The sequence below is a fragment of the Leucoraja erinacea genome, chromosome 31 (genome assembly GCF_028641065.1).
Source record: "Leucoraja erinacea ecotype New England chromosome 31, Leri_hhj_1, whole genome shotgun sequence".
NCBI classification, from domain to species: Eukaryota; Metazoa; Chordata; class Chondrichthyes; order Rajiformes; family Rajidae; genus Leucoraja; species Leucoraja erinaceus.
This window is the reverse complement of record NC_073407.1, coordinates 27355224-27377691: the sequence shown is the minus strand read 5'-3', so window position 1 is coordinate 27377691 and position 22468 is coordinate 27355224. Positions and strand designations below refer to the sequence as shown.

General features: G+C 47.4%; 1 protein-coding gene across 2 annotated transcripts; it reads right to left on the bottom strand.

Moving 5' to 3' along the window:
• Nucleotides 1-997: 997 nt before the first annotated feature.
• Nucleotides 998-21593, bottom strand: bspry (B-box and SPRY domain containing). Of its 2 annotated transcripts, XR_008725997.1 has the most exons (7): nucleotides 21377-21593; nucleotides 10731-10829; nucleotides 8459-8689; nucleotides 8346-8371; nucleotides 6306-6430; nucleotides 1821-5288; nucleotides 998-1731 (listed from the first exon to the last, which is right to left on the bottom strand). XR_008725997.1 is itself a non-coding variant. In XM_055660398.1 (6 exons), the coding sequence occupies exons 1-6, from the start codon at nucleotides 21539-21541 to the stop codon at nucleotides 4765-4767; spliced, it is 1170 nt and encodes a 389-aa protein (XP_055516373.1). In that variant the 5' UTR covers nucleotides 21542-21593; the 3' UTR covers nucleotides 998-4764. The 2 variants fall into 2 exon arrangements, 1 of the variants encoding a protein (XP_055516373.1); XM_055660398.1 differs by having other exon boundaries at nucleotides 998-5288.
• Nucleotides 21594-22468: the final 875 nt, after the last annotated feature.

The following is a 22468-nucleotide window of genomic DNA, read 5'->3' as shown; positions in this document are numbered from 1 at the left end:
TCTGTAAGTGTGTCGTCAACGCCTCTCATATATTAACCCGATCATTCTCGTATACCTCTCCAACACCAGCACATCCCTCCTCAGATATTGGGTCCAAAACATTTCTCCAAATATGGTGTGACCAGTCCCCTATGAAGGCTCAGCATTACATCCCTCCCTTTATATTCTAGTCCTCTTGAAATGAATATTCCCGTTGCATTTGCCTTCCTTACCCTTTTGGGAATCCTGTACCAGCACTCCCAAGTCCCTTTGCACCTCCGATGTAGTATAGGACATTGATTTGTGTTCTTCCACTGCCCCGACATTCACAGTCTGTCAACATGACTGATGAACACATGAATATGTTTAAATGAGGTGAGAGGTCAGATGGCCCTGCATAAAGAATACACGTGCCATAGATGTTGTGTCTTACCCAGGCTACCCAGGTTTCCTCCCACTCCAAAGACCTGCGGGTTTGTAAGTTAGTTGCCCCTAGTGTGTGTGATGTGAAACTGGGATAACATAGAGTCTGAAGAAGGGCCTCGACCCGAAACGTCACCCATTCCTTCTCTCTTGAGATGCTGCCTCACCCGCTGAGTTACTCCAGCATTGTGTGTGTACCATAACATACTAGTTGGTTCTATGTTATGATTGGGGTGATCATTAGTCAGCGTGGACTCGGTGGGCCGTAGAGCCCGTATCCACTCTGTATCACTAAACTTTATTGCCACGTCCAGTGAAAAGCTTTTATGTTGCGTACTATCCAGTCAAGACAAGACCATGCATGATTACAATCAAACCATCCACACTGCACAGATAAATAAAGGTTTAGAAGAGTGGAGTGATTGTAATGTTTGATCGCAGATCCACTTCTGGGACCAGCACGCAGTCGCTTGGCTTCAGCGCCATCTTCAGTGACGTTTTATTCCAACCTCTAATATTTCTTTAAGCGTATTGTGTCATGCTGCTGCATGTAAAAAATGTATTGTTCTGGTTTCAGTACATATGACAATTAAACACTCTTGACTAATAAGTAACGATCCTGTGGAAATCATAGATTCTGCCGCATCATATTGGGACAATGGTCTGAACCATCGACTACAGTGAGTTCATGGTCTTATACTTCCCTCTCAACCACTTGCATAATTCATAGAAGATAAATATTTCCCCACAATCTTATCTGCCTTGCCCACTATGCAGCTGCACCATTTTATCTACTGAGGTTTAGGTAGCTACTGCTATCAATTGCTCATCAATAGCTACATATTTCATGATTCATGAAAGAGGCAAGGGGCAATTTTAGACAGAGACTACTGAATAACTTCCCTCTGTGCCTCTCTCCGGCTCTTCCACATTGTGTCTTAGTGTCCTCGTATGGAAGAACTTGGCATTTTAACGTGTAGGATCAGAGAATGCACTGGTCATTAAAGACTGGAGGTCACAATTGTGTTGAATGAAGATATATTCATATGTCAAAAGTACAAACATGAGTTTAAATATTTCTGCTGAACTATAAGAGGCTACAAAATAAATAATACATTCATCAGTAACTATCAGGGTCCAGGCACGATACGGCTCCAGAGGTGCAACCTGTGACCCTGTAATGGGCAAGGATGTTCATTCAGCTTAGAAAGTATGACAGCAATAATCCTTTCAGTCACCAGAACAATATGTTTGGAGCATATTTCTGAGCTCCGTGGTAATCAATAGGAGGCAGAGAGCATAAAATAATGGCACAAAGCGCCGGAGTAACTCAGCAGGTCAAGTGGCATCTCATCAGAGTGAAGAATGGTCTCGACCTGAAATGGTCACTAGGGATGCTGCCTGACCTGCTGATTTACTCCAGCACTTTGAGCCTTTTTGTGTATTGACCAGCATCTGCAGTTCTTTGTTTCTATAAAATGGCATGCCCTAGGCATCTAACTTTAATCCCTTTGAAATCAGAATTTGGATGAACCCTTTTCCACCACCATATTTCTTATGTCTTTCAATACAGCAGAACCGTATCTCACTGCCACTGGACTTGTTAACTCTGTATATCATCCCTCCATACCTCCCCCTGCTCCAGCTTCCACAAGCCATTCCCATCCCCCCCACCCCAAACACCTATGCTTTAATACCTCTAGAATTCAGAAGTAAACATGTTTTAAAATATAGTTTAACCACTTCTATGAACTTTTCCCTTGGGTTGGGCATGGCATTACAATTCCCGTTCAATGCAGTTCAAGCCAGAAGATTATCATCCAACACTTTCCAAATCCTCTTCAAGGTTCATAGTGTCACACAGCAAGGAAACAGGTTCTTAGGCCCATGCTGACCAAGATGCCCCATCTACTCTAGTCCCACAGCATGGAAACAGGCCCTTTGGTCTGTGGTTGTGTGACACAGCTAGAAGGGGGAGAGAGGGAGAGACAGATACATGCAGAGAGAGATGAATGGAGCGACAAAGGGGCAGAGAGCAATGGAGGTGAGGGGGCAATAGAACATGGGCATCACATCACGACTGTCTACAATGGATCAGTATAGCAATCCCAGTGAATTAGGACATGTGTAGGAGCTGGGTCAAGCTACTGAGCTCTCTAGCCTCTTCATCTCAGTATCACCTGGTCATTCACACTGCACATTGAACTAAGATCCTCCTAACTACACGGCCTCAAAAGAGTCTGAAGGTTCTGAGTTCTAGACCAATGTGCTCATGTCTGAATATCAGACATTTCCTTTCACAAACTGCCAACACTGAAAGCTTCATGACAGCTGCCAGCAACTAGGTTTGGATCACCAGTTACCAGGTGACAGTGGTAGTGTTGTGATTATCACTGTGAGCTCAACTTAGGGGGGAATCATCCAAAGTTTCTTTCATGGCACTGTGGTGCAGCGGGAGACCTGGGATAATATCCTGACTATAGGTGATGTCTGTACGGAGTTTGTATGTTCTCCCTCTGACTGCATGGGTATTCTCCGGGTGCTCCAGTTTCCTCCCACACTCCAAAGACTAACAGGTTTGTGGGTTAATTCACTTTGGTAAAGTAAATTGCTCCTGGTGTGTAGGATAGTGCTTGTGTACGGGGGGGGGGGGGGTTCTGGCTGGCCAGCACTTGCTGGACTGAAGAGCCTATTTCCACGCTCCATCCCTGAAGTCTAAAGTTTGTTCTTCCATTCAAGAAGTGCCTGACAGTGAAATGGCCTGCCAACATTTACTCTCAAAGATCTCGTGTCAACATTTTACCATTGAGGTTAGATATGGTAATATTGTGGAATCTCATAAATGAGTCACTTAAAATAATAGTGAGTTAGTTATTTCTAAAAACATGAAAATAAAAATGTGGTAACATAAAAGTGGTTATGAAGTTACTGGAGTAAAATAAAAACCTACTGGTTCTTTAGGGAAGTAATTCCTTTCGAGCCTGGCCTGGCCTGGCCTGTGTGAGTCTCCTGCCCCACCCATCACTTGTTTTAATTCAATCCCTGGAGTTCAATAAGGCTCAAAAAGTAGTAAACACTGCCCAGTCCATCATCGGCTCTGACCTTCCGTCCATCGAGGGGATTTATCGCAGTCGCTGCCTCAAAAAGGCTGGCAGTATCATCAAAGACCCACACCATCCTGGCCACACAGGTAGAAGGTACAGGAGCCTGAAGACTGCAACAACCAGGTTCAGGAATAGCTACTTCCCCACAGCCATCAGGCTATTAAACCTGGCTCGGACAAAACTCTGATTATTAATAACCTATTTTCTGTTATTTGCACTTTATCAGTTTATTTATTCATGTGTGTATATATTTATATTATGGTATATGGACACACTTAACTGATTTGTAGTAAATGCCTACTATTTTCTGTGTGCTGAAGCAAAGCAAGAATTTAATTGTCCTATACAGGGACACATGACAATAAACTCACTTGAACTTGAAATGCTGGAGTAACTCATCGGGTCAAGCAGCATCTCTGGAGAGAAGGAATGGGTGACGTTTGAAGAAGGGTCTCGACCTGAAATGTCACCCAATCCTCTCCAGAGATGCTGCCTGACCCACTGAGTGACTCCAGCTTTTTGTGTCTATCTTTGGTGTAAACCAGCATCTGCAGTTCCTTCATACACAGTTCAATAAGGCACCTCGCCAGCTTCTCACAGCTTAAGGATAAGGGGGAAATCCTCTAAAACCAAGATGAGAAGAACTTTTTTCACACAGAGAGTGGTGAATGTCTGGAACTCTCTGCCACAGAGGGTAGTTGAGGCCAGTTCATTGGCTATATTTAAGAGGGAGTTAGATGTGGCCCTTGTGGCTAAGGGGATCAGGGGGTATGGAGAGAAGGCTGGTACGGGATACTGAGTTGGATGATCAGCCATGATCATATTGAATGGCGAATGGTGCAGGCTCGAAGGGCCGAATGGCCTCTACTCCTGCACCTGTTGTCTATGTTTCTATGTTTCTCCTCAAGACAACCATTGGCCATGAGGGAATCCTAGGCTGGCCAAAGCACCAACTCCCAAGTATGACTTTTATTTAAAATTACACTAACAAGGAAATAGTTTTTTTTTCTAAAGGCAAACAAGATCAGAAAACAACTGAAGCAAATACCCAACCTTTCCTAAACGGTCAACATCTTATCCAAACTCTGACCCAGGAATGAAACATCAGTATGTTGATGACTCCGTTTGGGAGTTGAACCCATTTTTGGCACAGATGTTGATGTCCAGTCTATACCACTGGAGTGTAGTCCTAGAATAGGGGTATTCCAGGGCCAAAATATTAGGTGAGAATTTGATCCTGCGATCCACAAACATGCTTCTAGATGATTGAGATACTTTCATCTACTACACCCAAGGCCGCGTGTATGGGATGGGTGAACTTTGTTCTGTAACTCTGTAGTATGGCACAGGTGTCAGGGTCATAGAAGAGGATTTCACCTCCATCGTAGTCTACAAGCACACCAATGGCTGTTGGACGCCTCAACAGATCCAGACTCTTCACCTGCCCATCGTGGGCAACTGTGTATTCTCCATCGTACCGGGAGAAGACCCAGGAAGACGGGTTATATCCCAGCCGGCAATCATTGCCAGCACCTTTACGGGCAAGGCAGTCGGATGCCAGCCCTACTTTGTAGGCACAGCTCCTCTCCACATCCACCCTCCAGGTGTGGAGTCCACTTTGGAAAGACTCCAGTCCCAGAGCATTGGGCCAGTGGTCGAAGCGTTCAGGGCCATCTGGGTACAAATGCACCCTCTTGCTTGCATAGGTCAATCGCTTTTTATTTTCGGATAATACCAAGGATGGGTGCAACGTTTTCTCATCAACGTGAACATCTTCGGCACCTGAAACGGGGGATTCTGTTTTACTTCAATTACATTTACTTATTTGTTAACAATTGTACACACTGTATTCCCCAAAGCCTTGAGTATGTGTATATGCATCGTTTGTGTGACTTCTCCACTCTTATATTCCATGCATCAATGGTAAAGCAAAGTATCACATTTGTCCTGTTCACCACCTCATCTACCTGCACTATTCACATGGAGAGGAGGGGAGACAGGTAGATAGCACAGAGGGGGTAAAATACACACTGACCAGCTGACCATCCATGATACTATGGCAACAAGGTTCCTCTCTTCCTTTGTAATTCACAGTCACTACTTATCCAATATCATTGATACTATCAAATTAACGTAAAACTCCAATGTTCTTCAGGAAAGGAACTTTGATGTCCCTATTTTGTTTGGGCTACTAGATGCATGGAGACCACATCATGACAATGACCTCTCCTCTGAATGAGAATGATCCCAGGAATAAGTGGGTTAACATATGATGAGCGTTTCACAGCACTGGGCCTGAACGCGCTGGAGTTTAGAAAGATGAGGGAGGACCTCATTGAAACTTACCGAATAGTGAAAGGCCTAGATAGAGTGGATGTGGAGATGTTTCCACTAGTGGGAGAATCTAGGCCCAGAGGTCACAGCCTCAGAATTAAAGGATATTCCTTTAGGAAGGAGATGAGGAGGAATTTATTTAGTCAGAGGGTGGTGAATCTATGGAATTCATTGCCACAGACGGTGGTGGAGGCCAAGTCATGGGATATGTTTAAGGCAGAGATAGATTCTCAATTAGTAAGTGTCAGGGGTTATGGGGAGAAGGCAGGAGAATGGGGTTAAAAGGGAAAGATAGATCATCCATGATTGAATGGCTGAGTAGATGATGGGCCAAATGGCCTAATTCTGCTCCTATCACTTATGAACTCATGAACTAGTCCATGAGCCGCTCAGCTAACATTGAGACAGCTGACTTCTATTCCACATTACCAGTTTATTACTGTGGATGGAGATACCTTTACTGACCTGCCATGCAGAGCATGGTCGCAGATACCCACAGGCTACTGAGGAGATTACTGCGGCCACAGGCAAGGTTGAAGTTCAGCTTGTTCGAGTCCTTAGGTTCCAGGATCCCCTCTGCTTCCTCTGCTCTGGAACAAAGAAGAAGCCCATTTAGAACAAGAGAAACAGAAAGAGACACTTGCATTATCTAGTAGACAGACACAAAATGCTGGAGTAACTCAGCGGGTCAGACAGAATAGACGTTTCGGGGTGAGACCCATCTGCAGACTTCAGCATTAGCGAGCACCTTACGTAACCTTACGGACATTCCAAAGAGCTCCACATCCAGTGGGAAGGTTTGGAGTGTAGGTGGTGATGTAATGGAGGCTACAAGATAGCCAACATACAGTATGGTCTCAGAAATGTGATGTGAACCAGATTACCCCTATAACTGAGCAAAATACAAAGTGCTGGAGGAACGCAGCAGGTCAGTCAGCATCTGTGGAGGGAAATGGACAGATGACCTTTCAGCGAGTTTTGCCAGCTTTTCAACGTCTTGCAGCTTATTCCTATCCTGAGTGCATGCTACTCTTCCAATCTGTGGAATATCCACAAACCTGGCCATTTTTCCACAGAGAGCAAATTATTAGTGTATATTAACAAAACCCAAGGAGTCCCACACTGTCCCCTAGAGAACACCACTCTAACTATTCTCCAATATGAGGTTTATTTTATTAGTTTTAGAGATACAGGTGGAAACAGGCCCTTCGGCCCACCTAGTCCATGCCGACCAGCGATCCCCGTACATTATCACTATACTACACACATTAGGGACAATTTATAAATTTACCGAAGCCAATTAACCTACAAACTTTGGAATGTGGGAGGAAATCGGAGATCCTGGAGAAACCCCACACAGGTCACGGGGAGAACGTGCAAACTCCGTACAGACAGCCTTCCAGAAGTCCAGGTAGCGAACACCCACTGCAATCCCTTCATCAACTTCTTTGTGACTTGATCAACATTCGTTCATCCAGTTTAATCAAACATAATTTGATAGAAGCTCTCCTTTATCACCTCAAACTACATCTCGATGAAGGGACTGCAGTGTGTGTTGTCTACACGGACCTGGAAGTTATTTGACAAATCCCACACAAAAGATTGGGCAGCAAAAGTCTCACCACGTGGATAGAAAATGGGATTCATGGCAAGAGCAAACGGAATGTGGTCTGTACAATGGTGAGTTACTTCAACTTCATTCATGGGCTGTGGGTGATGTTGAACAGTAAGAATATGATGACCTTGAGAAGCTGTTGTCATCCAGCTTGTGAAGACTGTAGTCTCTCCACAGATACAGCTGGACTAGCTGAGTTCTTCCACTCTTTCTGTTTTGGTTTCTTTCACAATGTATCTGTGCCACCTATTGGACAGGACCGATGTGGGAGATTGGTTGTGTTATCGGGGGGTGACAGTGTCGGCTAGTATTCGTGCTCAGACAGGGGCGCAGCGCTAAACGCAAGTGAAGACCAAGCACGGAATAACTCAGGAGTTCAGAAAGGTTTGGCACTATCAAGAGCCCAGAAACATTCAGATAGTGTTGTTAGTGTGGGTGGCGCAGCGGTAGAGTTGCTGCCTCACTGCGACAGAGACTACGGGTGCTGTCTGTACGGTGTTTGTACGTTCTCCCAGTGACCAGGTGGGTTTTCTCCGGGTGTTCCTGTTTTCCCCACACTCCAAAGACGTGCAGGTTTGTAGGTTAATTGGCTTCAGTAAAATTGTAAAATGATCCCTAATGTGTGTGTGTGGAATAGTGGAATGGGTGAATGCTGGTCGGCACGGACTTGGTGGGCTGAAGGGCCTGTTTCCTTGCTGTATCGCTAATGTCTCTAGGCTCTACGCAACAATTTTGACTGAACAGCGCTACTTGAGAGCTTGGACATGGCACGGTGCTGCCACACATTCAGCACAAGCACAACTACAGCGTGCCAGTCTCACAGACATTCAGAAACTGCACGGGGGTTGCACGTGGGGCGAGTCGAGGCGGTTGTAATCGGCTGGACGTACTTTTCAAGTATTTCCTTCTGTTGTTCCTGCAGGAAAAGAAAGTGAGTTCAGTTCATTTTGAAAGGGGGACAAATCCTAAACGGACAGAGCAGGCGTGGAAAACCTTGACCCACCATAAGTGCAACATCGTCCATTTTGGTCAGCATGTCCACCAGGTACATTTTAATGTCCGTCAGCTTGTGGTGCGCCTCTGCCCAGTAGGTTTTTTGTGTTAGAACGCTCTGCTGGACTCGCTCCTCCTCATCGTGGATAATATCCAGCAGTCGCTGCTCCTCATTCTCACACACCTCGCGGATGAAGTTCACACGATGGATGATCAGCTCCCTGGACTCGCTCGCCTTTGCCTGCCAGCGGGAAGGGGAGTGAGACTGTTAGCGGGGACGAGCTGCCGGCTTTCCTATCCAGAGTAGAAAGAGGCCACTTGAATAGTGGGCGCCCTGGATAGAGTGGGTGTGGAGAGGATGTTTCCACTAGTGGGAGAGTCTAGGACTAGAGGGCACAGCCTCAGCATAAAAGGATGTTCCTTTATGAAGGAGAGGAGGAGGGATTTCTTTATTAAGAGGTGGTGAATCTGTGGAACTCATTTTCACAGAAGGCTGTGGAGGCGTCAATGGATATTTTTAAGGCAGAGATAGATAGATTCTTGATTAGTGCGGGTGTCAGGGGTTATGGGGAGAAGGCAGGAGAATGGGGTTGAGGGGAAGAGATAGATCAGCCATGAATGAATGGGGAGTAGACTTGATGGGCCAAATGGCCTCATTCTGCTCCTATCACTTATGAACCTATTGCAGCAACTTCCAATTCTTCATCAAAGCCTTTTGCTAATGTCCCACTGCAGCACTTACACACTAGGCTGAAGCAACCAGCTTTGTAAGGTGGCATAGGGCAGGTGAATTAAGTGACATGAACAGAAAGGATGAGGTTTGCAAAATCTATTTGTTTTAGGAAGCATCGCCAAAGAGAAACTAACGGCAGTCATTGCAATCCGCAAGAACAAAGAAGCAGGCAACCTCAAGTAACCCCTGCCTGCACCCCCTCTCTCTCCACCCCTTCCCCACCCAAGTTGTTGTTCCAGCTTCACAGTTGTCTTGTAGAGTCTCATTGTCTGTAACCTGTTCTCACCTAGACCACAGCTAACAATGGCCGGTTTCATTTATCATTGTTACATTTTTGCATATCTTTCATTCATTTCTTCTATGTCTCTACATCATCGTCTATATCTCTCGTTTCCCTCTCCCGTAACTCTCAGTCTAAAGAAGGGTCTCAGCCCTAAACGTCACCTATTCCTTTTCTCCAGAGTTATGGTGCAGCAGCATCTATGGAGCGAAGGAAATAGGCAACGTTTCGGGCCAAAACTCTTCTGGAAATAGGCAACGTTTCGGGCCGAAACCCGGAAGGGTTTCGACCCGAAACGTTACCTATTTCCTTAGCTCCATAGATGCTGCTGCACCCGCTGAGTTACTCCAACACTCTGTGAAACGTCACCTATCCATGTTCTCCACAGATGCTGCCTGACCCGCTGAGTTACTCCAGCACTCTGTGAAACATCACCTATCCATGTTCTCCACAGATGCTGCCTGACCCACTGAGTTACTCCAGCACTCTGTGAAACGTCACCTATCCATGTTCTCCAGAGATGCTGCCTGACCCGCTGAGTTACTCCAGCTTTTTGTGTCTATCTTAAGAAAAATGGGGGCATTGGGGGCAATTTAAAACTGATTGTCCTGTAAGGGAACTCAGAGGAGCTGGTGCCTACTGGCTTTATCTTCTATCTGCTGAAGGAATTCTGTTAAATAATGATCCTGGCTTTGCATGTGATCTCACGGTTCTACTGCCCACGGAGCTAGGTTAACATTAGCCCCACAGCAGGGGAAGACAACCTCACCATTCTGCCTGGGCAGTGGCTTCTAAACAGTGAGTTTAGAGATACATCACTGGAAACAGTCCCTTGGGCCCACCGAGTCAATGCTGACCAACAATCCCAGCACATTAAAACCACCCTACACACACTAGGGACAATTTACATTTACACCAAGCCAATTAGCCGACAAACCGGTACGTCTTCGGAGTGTGGGAGGAAGCGAGATAAAGCCCACGCTGTTACGGGGAGAAGGTACAAACTCTGTATATATAACACCCGTAGTCAGGATCGAACCCAGGTCTCTGGCGCTGTGCAGCAGCAACTCTACCGCTGCACCACCAACTATCCACCAGCTCCCATTCCTCCTACTGTTCCACCAATACCACCCATCACGGATGATCCATGAAAATCACCTTAAAAGGCGCAGAATAATTGTGTTTTGGCTCCTGCAAATAACACCCTCGGCACAAGGAAGAGTTTTGCCCACTTCAAGTGCTAAGGTTTTGTTGACCAAATGCACTTACCTTAACGTTGTGGTCTTTACTGTTCAGAGTATCTGCCTCGAACCTGGTCACTGAAGCTATCCTCAGTTGCAGCTTCTCACAGACATCAACCAGTTTATTCTGTGGGGAATAAGGGGGGGGGCAGTGGGGGGGGGGGGGGGGGGCAGGGGGGGGGGGGGAGTGGGGGGGGGGGGGGGCGTGTGGGGGGGGGCAGTGGGGGGGGGCAGTGGGGGGGGGGGGGGGGGGGGGGGGGGGGGGGGGGCAGTGGGGGGGGGGGGGGGGGGCAGTGGGGGGGGGGGGGGGGGGCAGGGGGGGGGGCAGTGGGGGGGGCAGGGGGGGGGGGGGGGGGGGCAGAGGGGGGGGGGGGGGGGGGCAGTGGGGGGGGGGGGGGGGGGGGGGGGGGGGGGGGGGGAGGGGGCAGTGAAGGGGGGGGTGGGGGGGCAGTTGATGCAAAAAAATAAAAATAAACATTATTCATCTAGTTATAGAGTGATACAGTGTAGAAACTGGCCCTTTGGCCCAACTTGCCCACACCGGCCAACATGTCCCATCTACACTAGTCCCACCTGCCTGCGTTTGGCCCATATCCCTCCAAACATGTCCTATCCATGTACCTGTCTGTTTCTTAAACGTTGTGATAGTCATTGCCTCAACTACCTCCTCTGGCAGCTCGTTCCATACACCCACCACCCGTTGTGTGAAAAAGTCACCCCTCAGATTCCTATTAAATGTTTCCCCCCCCCACCTCGCCCAGTCACACTCTGTCCTCCCTCTTCCCTTTTCCAGCTTTCCAGTCTCAACCCGAAACGTCACCTATCCGTGTTCTCCACAGATGCTGCCTGCCCCGCTGAGTTACTCCAGCACTCCGTGAAACGTCACCTATCCATGTTCTCCACAGATGCTGCCTGACCCGCTGAGTTACTCCAGCACTCTGTGAAACGTCACCTATCCATGTTCTCCACAGATGCTGCCTGACCCGCTGAGTTACTCCAGCACTCAATGCTGTTTAAAGTATCTAGTGCCTTGTATGTATGTCCATGTATGGATGCCAGTAGGCACTGAAGGAAAATCAGAATGGTATTGAGCCTTGGGTGAACTCAACTCCCAGAACTACGTTAAATGTAAGCAATACAAAGAGAGAAAGGATGATTGTGTTTTATGTACAACCAAGTTCCTCCTTGATGTTTATTTATATTCGATATCAAGTAGATATTTTGTATATAAATATGTTTACTGTTCAAGGAGGCAGATTGTGATTTTGACCAACAGATTAATAAGGAAAATTGTTAATTGTTACAATGTTTTATATCTCTGTTCATTTTTATTTCCACTGAAGTCAATGAAGAAATACAAATGGGCAACACATCCTTGGTCAGCTGCTAACACCATGGGACCATCTAACTTTGTTCCAGTGTTCTTGTAAACAGAACAATAACTACATTTCTAAGTCACCATTGGTTGAGAAACATATAACCCATCTATCTATCCATATATTACTAACTCTCATCTTGACCACTTCCTGTCTGCGTTGTAATTACATTTCCGCAAAAATGATCCCCCTATAGCGCTACGATTTTTCGCCACCTTACTCACCATTCTCCTCTGCTGCAAGTCAAATAAGTTTTGTTTTGATCCGTGAAATAGTACAAAAGTTATGAAGGTTTTGAAGGTTCCCCCTCCCCCCCCCCCCCCCCCCCCCCCCCCGCACACACAACACACCCACCCTCCCCCCCCCCATCCCTCCCCCCCACACACCCCCTACCCCACACACCCCCAAACTCCTCCCCCACACACCCTTCCCCAGAGCGGTGGAACATTGTATTGGGGGAACGGGTTGCGTTGGGGGAACAGATGAGTGGTGGAATATTGCGTTGGGGGGGGGACCAGGCCTCCCGTGTGACTGGGACCCAACAGGTCCCACTTAGTCTAGTGACTACATCAATCCTGGGCTCTCTTTGCCTTTAGATACAGTGCAGAAACAAGCCCTTTGGCCCACCCAGTCCACGTCAACCCCGTACACTGGTACTATCCTACACATAACGACCAATTTACAATTTTACCGAGGCCAATTAACCTACAAACCTGAACGTCTTTGGAGTGTGGGAGGAACTGGAGCACTCGGGGAAAACCCACGCAGTCACAGGGAGAATGTACAAGTTCCGTACAGACAGCACCCGTAGTCAGGATCAAACCCAGGTGCCACTTTTCTAAGTGGTTTTAAAGCCAGCAGGAAGTAACGAATCAAGTCCAGAAAAGAAAAAAGCTTTTTTTTTGGAGAAAGCTGATAATGATCAGGAACTCCAAAGATAGACACAAAGTGTTGGAGTAACTCAGGGAGACAGGCAGCATCTCTGGAGAAAAATTGGGTGATGTTTTGGGTTGAGAGTCAGGGGAGAAGAAGACACAGAGATAACTTCAGTTGCAGAAGGTTCTCGACCTGAATCGTCACTCATTCCTTCTCTTCAGTGATGCTGCCTGTCCCGCTGAGTTACTCCAGCATTTTGTGTTTATCTTCGGTGTAAACCAGCATCTGCAGTTCCTTCTTATACAATGACCAGGAACACAATGGGTGCTGGAAATGCAAATAAAACTCTGTCCTTCGGGTTAACTGTGGATGGGAGAGGGACCGGAAAGGGTATTCTGTTCACTAAATATGGACATAAAGTTGCAGAGAGTAACTCAGCGGGTCAGGCAGCATCTGTGGAGAACATGGATAGGTGACGTTTCACAGAGTGCTGGAGTAACTCAGCGGGTCAGGCAGCATCTGTGGAGAACATGGATAGGTGACGTTTCATAGAGTGCTGGAGTAACTCAGTGGGTCGGGCAGCATCTGTGGAGAACATGGATAGGTAACGTTTCATAGAGTGCTGGAGTAACTCAGTGGGTCAGGCAGCATCTGTGGAGAACATGGATAGGTGACGTTTCACTGAGTGCTGGAGTAACTCAGCGGGTCAGGCAGCATCTGTGGAGAACATGGATAGTAAGTAAATTGGATAGGTATATGGATGAAAAGGGAATGGAGGGTTATGGTATGAGTGCAGGCAGGTGGGACCAAGGGAAAAAAGTTGTTCGGCACGGACTTGTAGGGCCGAGATGGCCTGTTTCCGTGCTGTAATTGTTATATGGTTATATGGATAGGTGACGTTTCACAGAGTGTCAAGTCAAGTCAAGGTTCTCACAGAGTGCTGGAGTAACTCAGCGGGTCAGGCAGCATCTGTGGGAACATGGAGTGCTGGAGTGCTGGAGTAACTCAGTGGGTCAGGCAGCATCTGTGGAGAACATGGATAGATGACGTTTCTTTCTCGGCCCATTGTCTGATGGAACTGTTCTGCAATCTCCTGCACTCCTGCTCTGACTTCAGAAAGATAAATCAGCCCAGTCACACTCTGCTGTGAATCAACAACTTAGCAGTGGAGCAGGTGAAAAGCATCAAGTTCCTGGGAGTGCATATAACGGATACCTTAACTTGGACTACAAACATCACATCTCTGGTAAAACGGGCACAGCAGCGGTTGTACTTCCTCCGCAGGATGAGAAGATCACACCTCCACCCTCCCATCCTCACCACATTCTACAGAAGCACAATTGAGTCGGTCATGACCAGCTGCATCTCTATGTGGTGCAGCGGCTGTACAGCTGCGGACTGGAAGTGTCTTCAGAGAGCGGTGAGGACAGCGGAAAAAATCATTGGGACTTCTCTTCCTTCCATCATGGACATTGGTTACAAACGCTGTCTGATTAGAGCTAAGGGCATTACCAGAGCCCCCACACACCCACAATATGGACTGTTTACACTGCTGAACTCTGGGAGGAGGTACCGCAGCATGAAGAGCGGGCCAACCAGGTTCTGCAACAGCTTCATCCCCCAGGCCATAAGACTATTGAACTCACAATCAAACCGATGCTAGAACTTTCTTATACATTGCCACTTTTAAAAACTTTCCTATATATCTATTTTACAGAACTATGCACATGAAGCACTTTTTATGGGCACACTAAGCACTTTTACTGATCGCCTGATATAAATGTTATATTCTGCTGCTACTTTGAAGAGTCAATGCAACAAAATTTTGTTCAATGTGCACTGTGTCTATGTGTATACCTGAATGACAATTAAAGTTATTTCAATTTCAATTTCAACCTAGACTCTGCACCGGAATATGGACAACAATGTCAACATGATAATAATACAAATGGTGGCTTTGTTTAAACCCGACTACACTTCCACACTGTGACCTGCCGCATGTGACTTGTGTTATCTGAATATTCTGCACACAGTTTACAACCGCAGATTCCAAAGTCACCCGCTCCAATCAAATCATGTAACCGTGGCAACTGGTCTGTAACTAAAGCTCCTTAGTGCTACAGTATCGTTACCTCGTGCCTTATCCATAACTAATTGTATTTGAATTATAGAGTATAATTGTGCAATTTACAGATTTCCTCTCAATTACGGGTTAGCAGTTGACCAGACACAGTCCCACCTACTGACTTGTGGCGGAGAGACAAGGACTGTGGCCGATCTCCGCAGAGGCACAGATGTGGCACTGGCCGTGGCAAAGCGATGGCAGAACGTGGTCTAACACACGAACGGACAAAGACCCACGCACAGTTGAGGCACTGGTTTAGTTTGGCTTTATAGATACAGCGTGGAAACAGGCCCTTCGGCCCACCTAGTCCGTGCCGACCAGCGATCCCATACATTAACACCAGCATACGTATCCTAGGAACAATTTACATTTTTACAAACTTGTACGTCTTGGGAGTGTGGGAAGAAACTGGAGCACCCGGGGAAAACCCACGCAGGTCAGGGGGAGAACGTGCAAACTCTGTACAGACAGCACCCGTAGTCAGGATCTAAACCGGGTCTCTGGCGCTGTAAGGCAGCAACTCTATCGCTGTGCCACCCTTCTGCAAACCTATTCACCCACCAAGGCATTGCAAGACGTTCCCTATGTTTGTCTCAGTGGCTCACTGTGTGGTCTGTTAACCCACAGAGCCACCACGTAGAAGGGACAAGAGCTTCCTTATTTGCCTGCACTGTAACTGTGTGTGAGGATGGGTGATAATGGGGCAACGAACATTGAGTGTATCTGCTAATTATGAATGTGTAGGAAAGGACTGCAGATGCTGGTTTAAATCGAAGGTAGACACAAAATACTGGAGTAACTCAGTGGGTCAGGCAAGCATCTCTGGAGAGAAGGAATGGGCGACGTTTCGGGTCGAGACCCTTCTTCAGACAGATGTCAGAGGAGTGGGCGGGACAAAGATAGAATGTAGTCGGAGACAGAACTGGGAAAGGGGAGGGGATAGAGAGGGAAAGCAAGGGCAATCTGAAGTTAGCTAAGTCAATGTTCATACCGCTGGGGTGTAAGCTGCCCAAGTGAAATATGAGGTGCTGCTCCTCCAATTTGCGCTGGGTCCCACTCTGATAATGGAGGAGGCCCAGGACAGGAAGGTCAGTGTGGGAACGGGAGGGGGAGTTGAAGTTGAAGAGTTAATGATGAAGATTGAAGGGACTAAAATTGTCAACAAAATAGAGAGAGTACAGAGGAGATTTACTAGGATGTTGCCTGGGTTTCAACAACTAAGTTACAGAGAAAGGTTGAACAAGTTAGGTCTTTATTCTCTGGAGCGCAGAAGGTTAAGGGGGGACTTGATGGAGGTCTTTAAAATGATGACAGGGATAGACAGAGTTGATGTGGACAAGCTTTTCCCACTGAGAATAGGGAAGATTCAAACAAGGGGACATGACTTCAGAATTAAGGGACAGAAGTTTAGGGGTAATATGAGGGGGAACTTCTTTACTCAGAGAGTGGTGGCTGTGTGGAATGAGCTTCCAGTGGAAGTGGTGGAGGCAGGTTCATTGGTATCATTTAAAAATAAATTGGATAGGCATATGGATGAGAAGGGAATGGAGGGTTATGGTATGAGTGCAGGCAGGTGGGACTAAGGGAAAAAAATTGTTCGGCACGGACTTGTAGGGCCGAGATGGCCTGTTTCCGTGCTGTAATTGTTATATGGTTATATGGCTATATGGAAATAGAAACAATGTCAAGAGCAGCAGCAGAGTGAATTAGAATCAAATTAAGTACAGACTGAGAAATGAAGCAAGAAGGAAGCGAGGACAGATAGAGAACAAAGATCTCCATGTTTAAAACTGTGTTGGAGCAGTTCACTATCAGTTGGAATGGAGGTTCCCTGGTTTATAAATGTGTGTTTAGTTCAGTTGGAGAGGGTGATCAGCATTGCTGGGGCAGATATCTTGGAATTAAAAGGACACAAACGTTAGTGGATACCTGCCACAACTTCTTGGTAATTAATACACAGAAAAGCAGAAACAAATTCACTCATGGGGAGGGTGTTCTGACGTGTGTAACTGTGGAACAGAGCAATATGTCCTGTAGCTGCTGCCCATTCATTATCCTTGCAACACATATTCTGACTCTGCTCCCTAGCTCTTCATTCTACCTTTTGTACTTTGTTTGGCTTGATGTAGTTCAGTTTAGTTTATTGTCACGTACAGTCAAAATCTTTTGTTGTGTGCTAACCAGACAAAAATGCTGGAGAAACTCAGCGGGTGCAGCAGCATCTATGGGGCGAAGGAAATAGGCAACGTTTCGGGTCGAAACCCTTCTTCAGACTGATGTGAGGGTGGGGGGAGGGGAGAAGAAGAAAGGAAGAGGTGGAGCTAGTGGGCTGAGGGAGAGCTGAGAAGGGGAGGAGAAAGTAAGGACTACCTGAAATTAGAGAAGTCAATGTTCATACCGCTGGGGTGTAAACTGCCCAAGCGAAATATGAAGTGCTGCTCCTCCAATTTACACTGGTCCTCCAGCATTTTTGTCTACCTTCGATTTTCCAGCATCTGCAGTTCCTTCTTAAACAGCAGAAAGACAATACATGATTACAATCGAGCCGTCCACAGTGTATAGTTACATGATAAGGGAATGATGTTTAGTGCAAGGTAAAGCCAGTCCGATCAAAGAGAGTCCGAGGGTCACCAATGAGGTAGATAGTAGTTCAGCACTGTTCTCTAGTTGTGGTAGGATGGTTCAGTTGCCTGATAACAGCTGGGAAGAAACTGTCCCTGAATCTGGAGGTGTGCGATTTCACACTTCTGTACCTTTTGCCCGATGGGAGAGGGGAGAAGAGGGAGTGGCCGGGGTGCAACATGTAATACAGATAACCCTTATTAGAACTGGCCACGGGGGGGGGGGGTCCATTATTGCTGATTGTCCACTATAACCAAGTAAGGAGGGAGGGGGGGTAAATAAAAACAGCCAATAAACATACACTAAACAAGACACACAATAAATGGGGGCGATAAACACAGACAGACAAGATTCGCTTCAACACCTTGTGGTCACAACATGATACAACAAACTCAGTCATTTGTTCCCGATATGCAACATGCCTCGGTTGCTACAGATTTTATCCACAATAACCAAAATCCGTTATAATGAAGTCCGTAATAACCAGGGTACACTGTATTATCTGAAAATAGACACAAAAAGCTGGAGTAATTCAGCGGGTCAGGCAGCATCTCTGGACAAATGGAATGGGTGACGTTTCAGGTCGAGACCCATCATCAAACTTATCTGATTTGTTTTGACAGCCTGCAAATTAACCCTTTTCTCTGTATGTGGGTATATGTGACTACAATACATCCAACCTAAACCAGGTATTGCCAACTGATTAAGGACAATTACAACATTCATTTCACAGTTCTACTGGAAGCAAATTCCAACTTTAATTATTTATATAAGTAGTTGTTAGAAAACTTCCCCTTTTTATTGTGCTCAGGAAGAACTAATAAAAGTTACATATAGGCCATAATTTAAATAATTGGAGACTTGAATCTGGAAATAGTCTGGGCAAACCACTATTCAGATCCACCCTATGTTATAAGAAGGAACTGCAGATGCTGGTTCATGCCAAAGACAGACACAAGGTGCTGGAGTAAATCAACAGGTCAGGCAGCATCACTGGAGAAACATAGAAACATAGACAATAGGTGCAGGAGTAGGCCATTCGGCCCTTCGAGACTGCACCGCCATTCAATATGATCATGGCTGATCATCCAACTCAGTATCCTGTACCTGCCTTCTCTCCATACCCCCTGATCCCTTTAGCCACAAGGGCCACATCTAATTCCCTCTTAAATATAGCTAATGAACTGTGGCCTCAACTACCCTCTGTGGCAGAGAGTTCCAGAGATTCACCGAGAACATGCACAGATAACATTGGGTTGGGACCTTTCTTCAGACTGATTATATATTATTTAATTTGTAATATTCAGGAGGCAATTTAAGGATTTGGATTGTTCACAACTATAATAGGATGAAGCCAGGAGTCACTGGGAGATTGGGAAACTTCATAAAAGATCCAACAGTAAATAAGCAATGACTAACATTTAAAGAATTAATGGACAGTTGGCTTGTGATAAATGGAACTTGTTCCTAGTGTCTTTAGGAGATAATGTTAATGTTCGGGGATTGCTGGTCCGCATGGACTCGATGGGCCGAATGGCCTGTTTCCACGCTGTAACTATAAACTAAACTAAAATTTACGACAAACATGTAATACTTTAAGTGTGCAGAAAGGAACTGCAGATGCTGGTTTAAACAGAAGATAGACACAAAATGCTGGAGTAACTCAGCAGGACAGGCAGCTTCACTGGAGAGAAGGAATGGGTGACGTTTCGGGTCGAGACCCTTCTTCAGTGTTACTTTGAGGCACACAAGCTCAGAGGGAGAAGTTGTCTAGCTGTTGTCTTGAACAGGTTAAAGCAGGTGTTCAGTTGGAGGGAAATGGCACAAGGGCTGAGGATTGAGATTATTTCAGAATTCAACCAAGGATAAGGTAAGGTAGATTACAAGAGTAACTGGTCATGAAACATAAAAAGGGATGTGAAACCTTCGACAGTTCGATGGGGGGAGGGGACGGAGCTGGAGAACGGCAGTGTTTACCAGCGTGACCTGATTTAGGTTCTACAAGGACCAAAAGCACTGATGATTCCCAAAGCAACTCGTGTCGATCCAGGAGTCACGTTTCACAACTGAGGTTGAACACACAGTGTACATTTTGAACCTTTCTCCTGAGAACAGGTTCATGCAGTTGCAGTTTCCAAAAATAGGCTGAGACGCCCGTGCACTCCCTCTGCCTTCAGCCCTCTGCCTGAATGCCTGCACACTCTTCTCTTGATGCCCCCACTTCCCCTGGTACTCTCTATATTTCAAAGCAACATTAGCAAATTTGCAGGTGACACAAAGCTGGGTGGCAGTGTGAACTGTGAGGAGGATGCTATGAGAATGCACGGTGACTTGGACAGGTTGGGGGAGTGGGCAGGTGCATGGCAGATGAAGTTTAATGTGGATAAATGTGAGGTTATCCACTTTGGTAGCAAAAACAGGAAGGCAGATTACTATCTAAATGGCGTCAAGTTGGGAAAAGGGGAAGTACAACGGGATCTGGGGGTCCTTGTTCAGTCTATGAAAGTAAGCATGTAGGTACAGCAGGCAGTGAAGAAAGCGAATGGCATGTTGGCCTTTATAACAAGAGGAGTCGAGTATAGGAGCAAAGAGGTCCTTCTGCAGTTGTACAGGGCCCTAGTGAGACCACACCTGGAGTATTATGTGCAGTTTTGGTCCCCTAATTTGAGGAAGGACATTCTTGCTATTGAGGGAGTGCAGCGTAGGTTTACAAGGTTAATTCCCGGGATGGCGGGACTGTCATATGCTGAGAGAATGGAGCGGCTGGGCTTGTATACTCTGGAGTTTAGAAGGATGAGAGGGCATCTTATTGAAACATATAAGATTGTTAAGGGTTTGGACACACTAGAGGCAGGAAACATGTTCCTGATGTTGGGGGAGTCCAGAACCAGGGGCCACAGTTTAAGAATAAGGCGTAAGCCATTTAGAACGGAGATGAGGAAACACATTTTCTCACAGAGTGTGGTGAGTCTGTTGAATTCTCTGCCTCAGAGGGTGGTGGAGGCCAGTTCTCTGGATACTTTCAAGAGAGAGCTAGATAGGGCTCTTAAAAATAGCGGAGTCAGGGGATATGGGGAGAAGGCAGGAACGGGGTACTGATTGTGGATGATCAGCCATGATCACATTGAAGAAGGGCCGAATGGCCTACTCCTACACCTATTGTCCATGTTCCATATTCCCCTGTATCCGATGCCCTGAACCTTCCGTGACCCCATTCACCTTGTACATTGCTCCCTGTACCCAATGTACCTGGCCCCCCGATACCTGAACCCTAATCCAGCTGCACCCCATTCAGCCCGTACCCGCTGCCTCTGCCCCCATTATCCTGCTAGCCCTCACCTGTACCCGGGGGATCTTGGTACCTGTTGTGTGTAACAGTGTCACTGTACCTGCTACCTGTCCCACAGTCATACCTGCTACCTGTACTACACTGTCGCTGTCCCCAACTCTCTGCACCTGTTGCCCTCTCTGTCCCCACACCTGCCCCCACACCTGCCCCCACACCTGTCCCCTCACCTGTCCCCACCCCTGCCCCCACACCTGTCCCCACACACCTGCCCCCACACATGCCCCCACACCTGCCCCCCACACCTGTCCCCTCACCTGTCCCCACACTGCCCCACACCTGTCCCCACACCTGCCCCCACACCTGCCCCCTCCCCCCCTCACACTCACCCTCATGCGCTCCGCCGCCTGCCCGGTGCCGGTGCCGGTGCCGAGCTGTTCGCTGCCGGCCAGGGCTCCGTGGACGGGACGGGCGCCGCTCGCTGCGGCATCGCGGACCCCATTCTCGGCTCCAGCGGCCGGGCAGGCGGGGGCAGCGGGTCCGGGCTCGGACATGGGGGCAGAGAGAGGGAGAATGGGACAGGGAGAGAGGGAGAGGGAGGAGCGGCCGGTAACAGGTGAACGCGGAAACTACAGAGGTGAGTGGGTGGGGAGATGGGAGGTTGAAAGGCAGGTGGAGCGGAAGAGAAGTGGGTGGAGAGAGGGAGAGGGATGGGTGGAGAGGGAGGGAGGAGAGGGAGGGAGAGGGATGGGGGAGAGAGGGAGGGAGGGAGAGGGATGGGTGGAGAGAGAGAGGGAGGGAGGGATGGGTGGAGAGAGGCAGGGAGAGGGAGAGGACGTGGTGGGCGAGTTTTGCAGGAAATCCCAGCCTGGATATTTCACTCACTCACACCCACCCTCCATCCTGAAGGGACGAGGGATCTAGCGAGGTCCTCACTCTGAAACCCTCAGCTCAAGGGTGTGTCTGGCCTGATTTAATGGAAGATTATGTGTGTTAATAACCCCTCCAAGAGTCTAAACTCCCTTCACAGGGATGTTTGGGAAGGAACTGCAGATGCTGGTCTAAACCGAAGATAGACACAAAGTGCTGGAGTAATCCAGCGGGACAGGACAGGCAGCATCTCTGGAGAGAATGAATGGGTGATGTATCGGGTCGAGACCCTTCTTCAGAATTTCTGAATTCAGACCCATTCCTTCCCTTCACAGAGAACTGGTGGCTCCGGGTTCCCCGTCTGTCCACGAGGTTTGCAAATACCAATGAACATCCGAAACATCCCCCAGTCACAGTGACACCGTGCGGTTACAGGCCCTTTGGCCCAACTTGCCCACATCGACCAACATGCCCCATCTACACTAGTCCCATCTGCCCGCGTTTGGCCCATTCCCCTCTAAACCTGTCCTATCCATGTATCTGTCTAAATCATTCTCAAACGTAGCGATAGTCCCTGCCTCAACTACCTCCCCTGGTAGCTCGTTCCATGC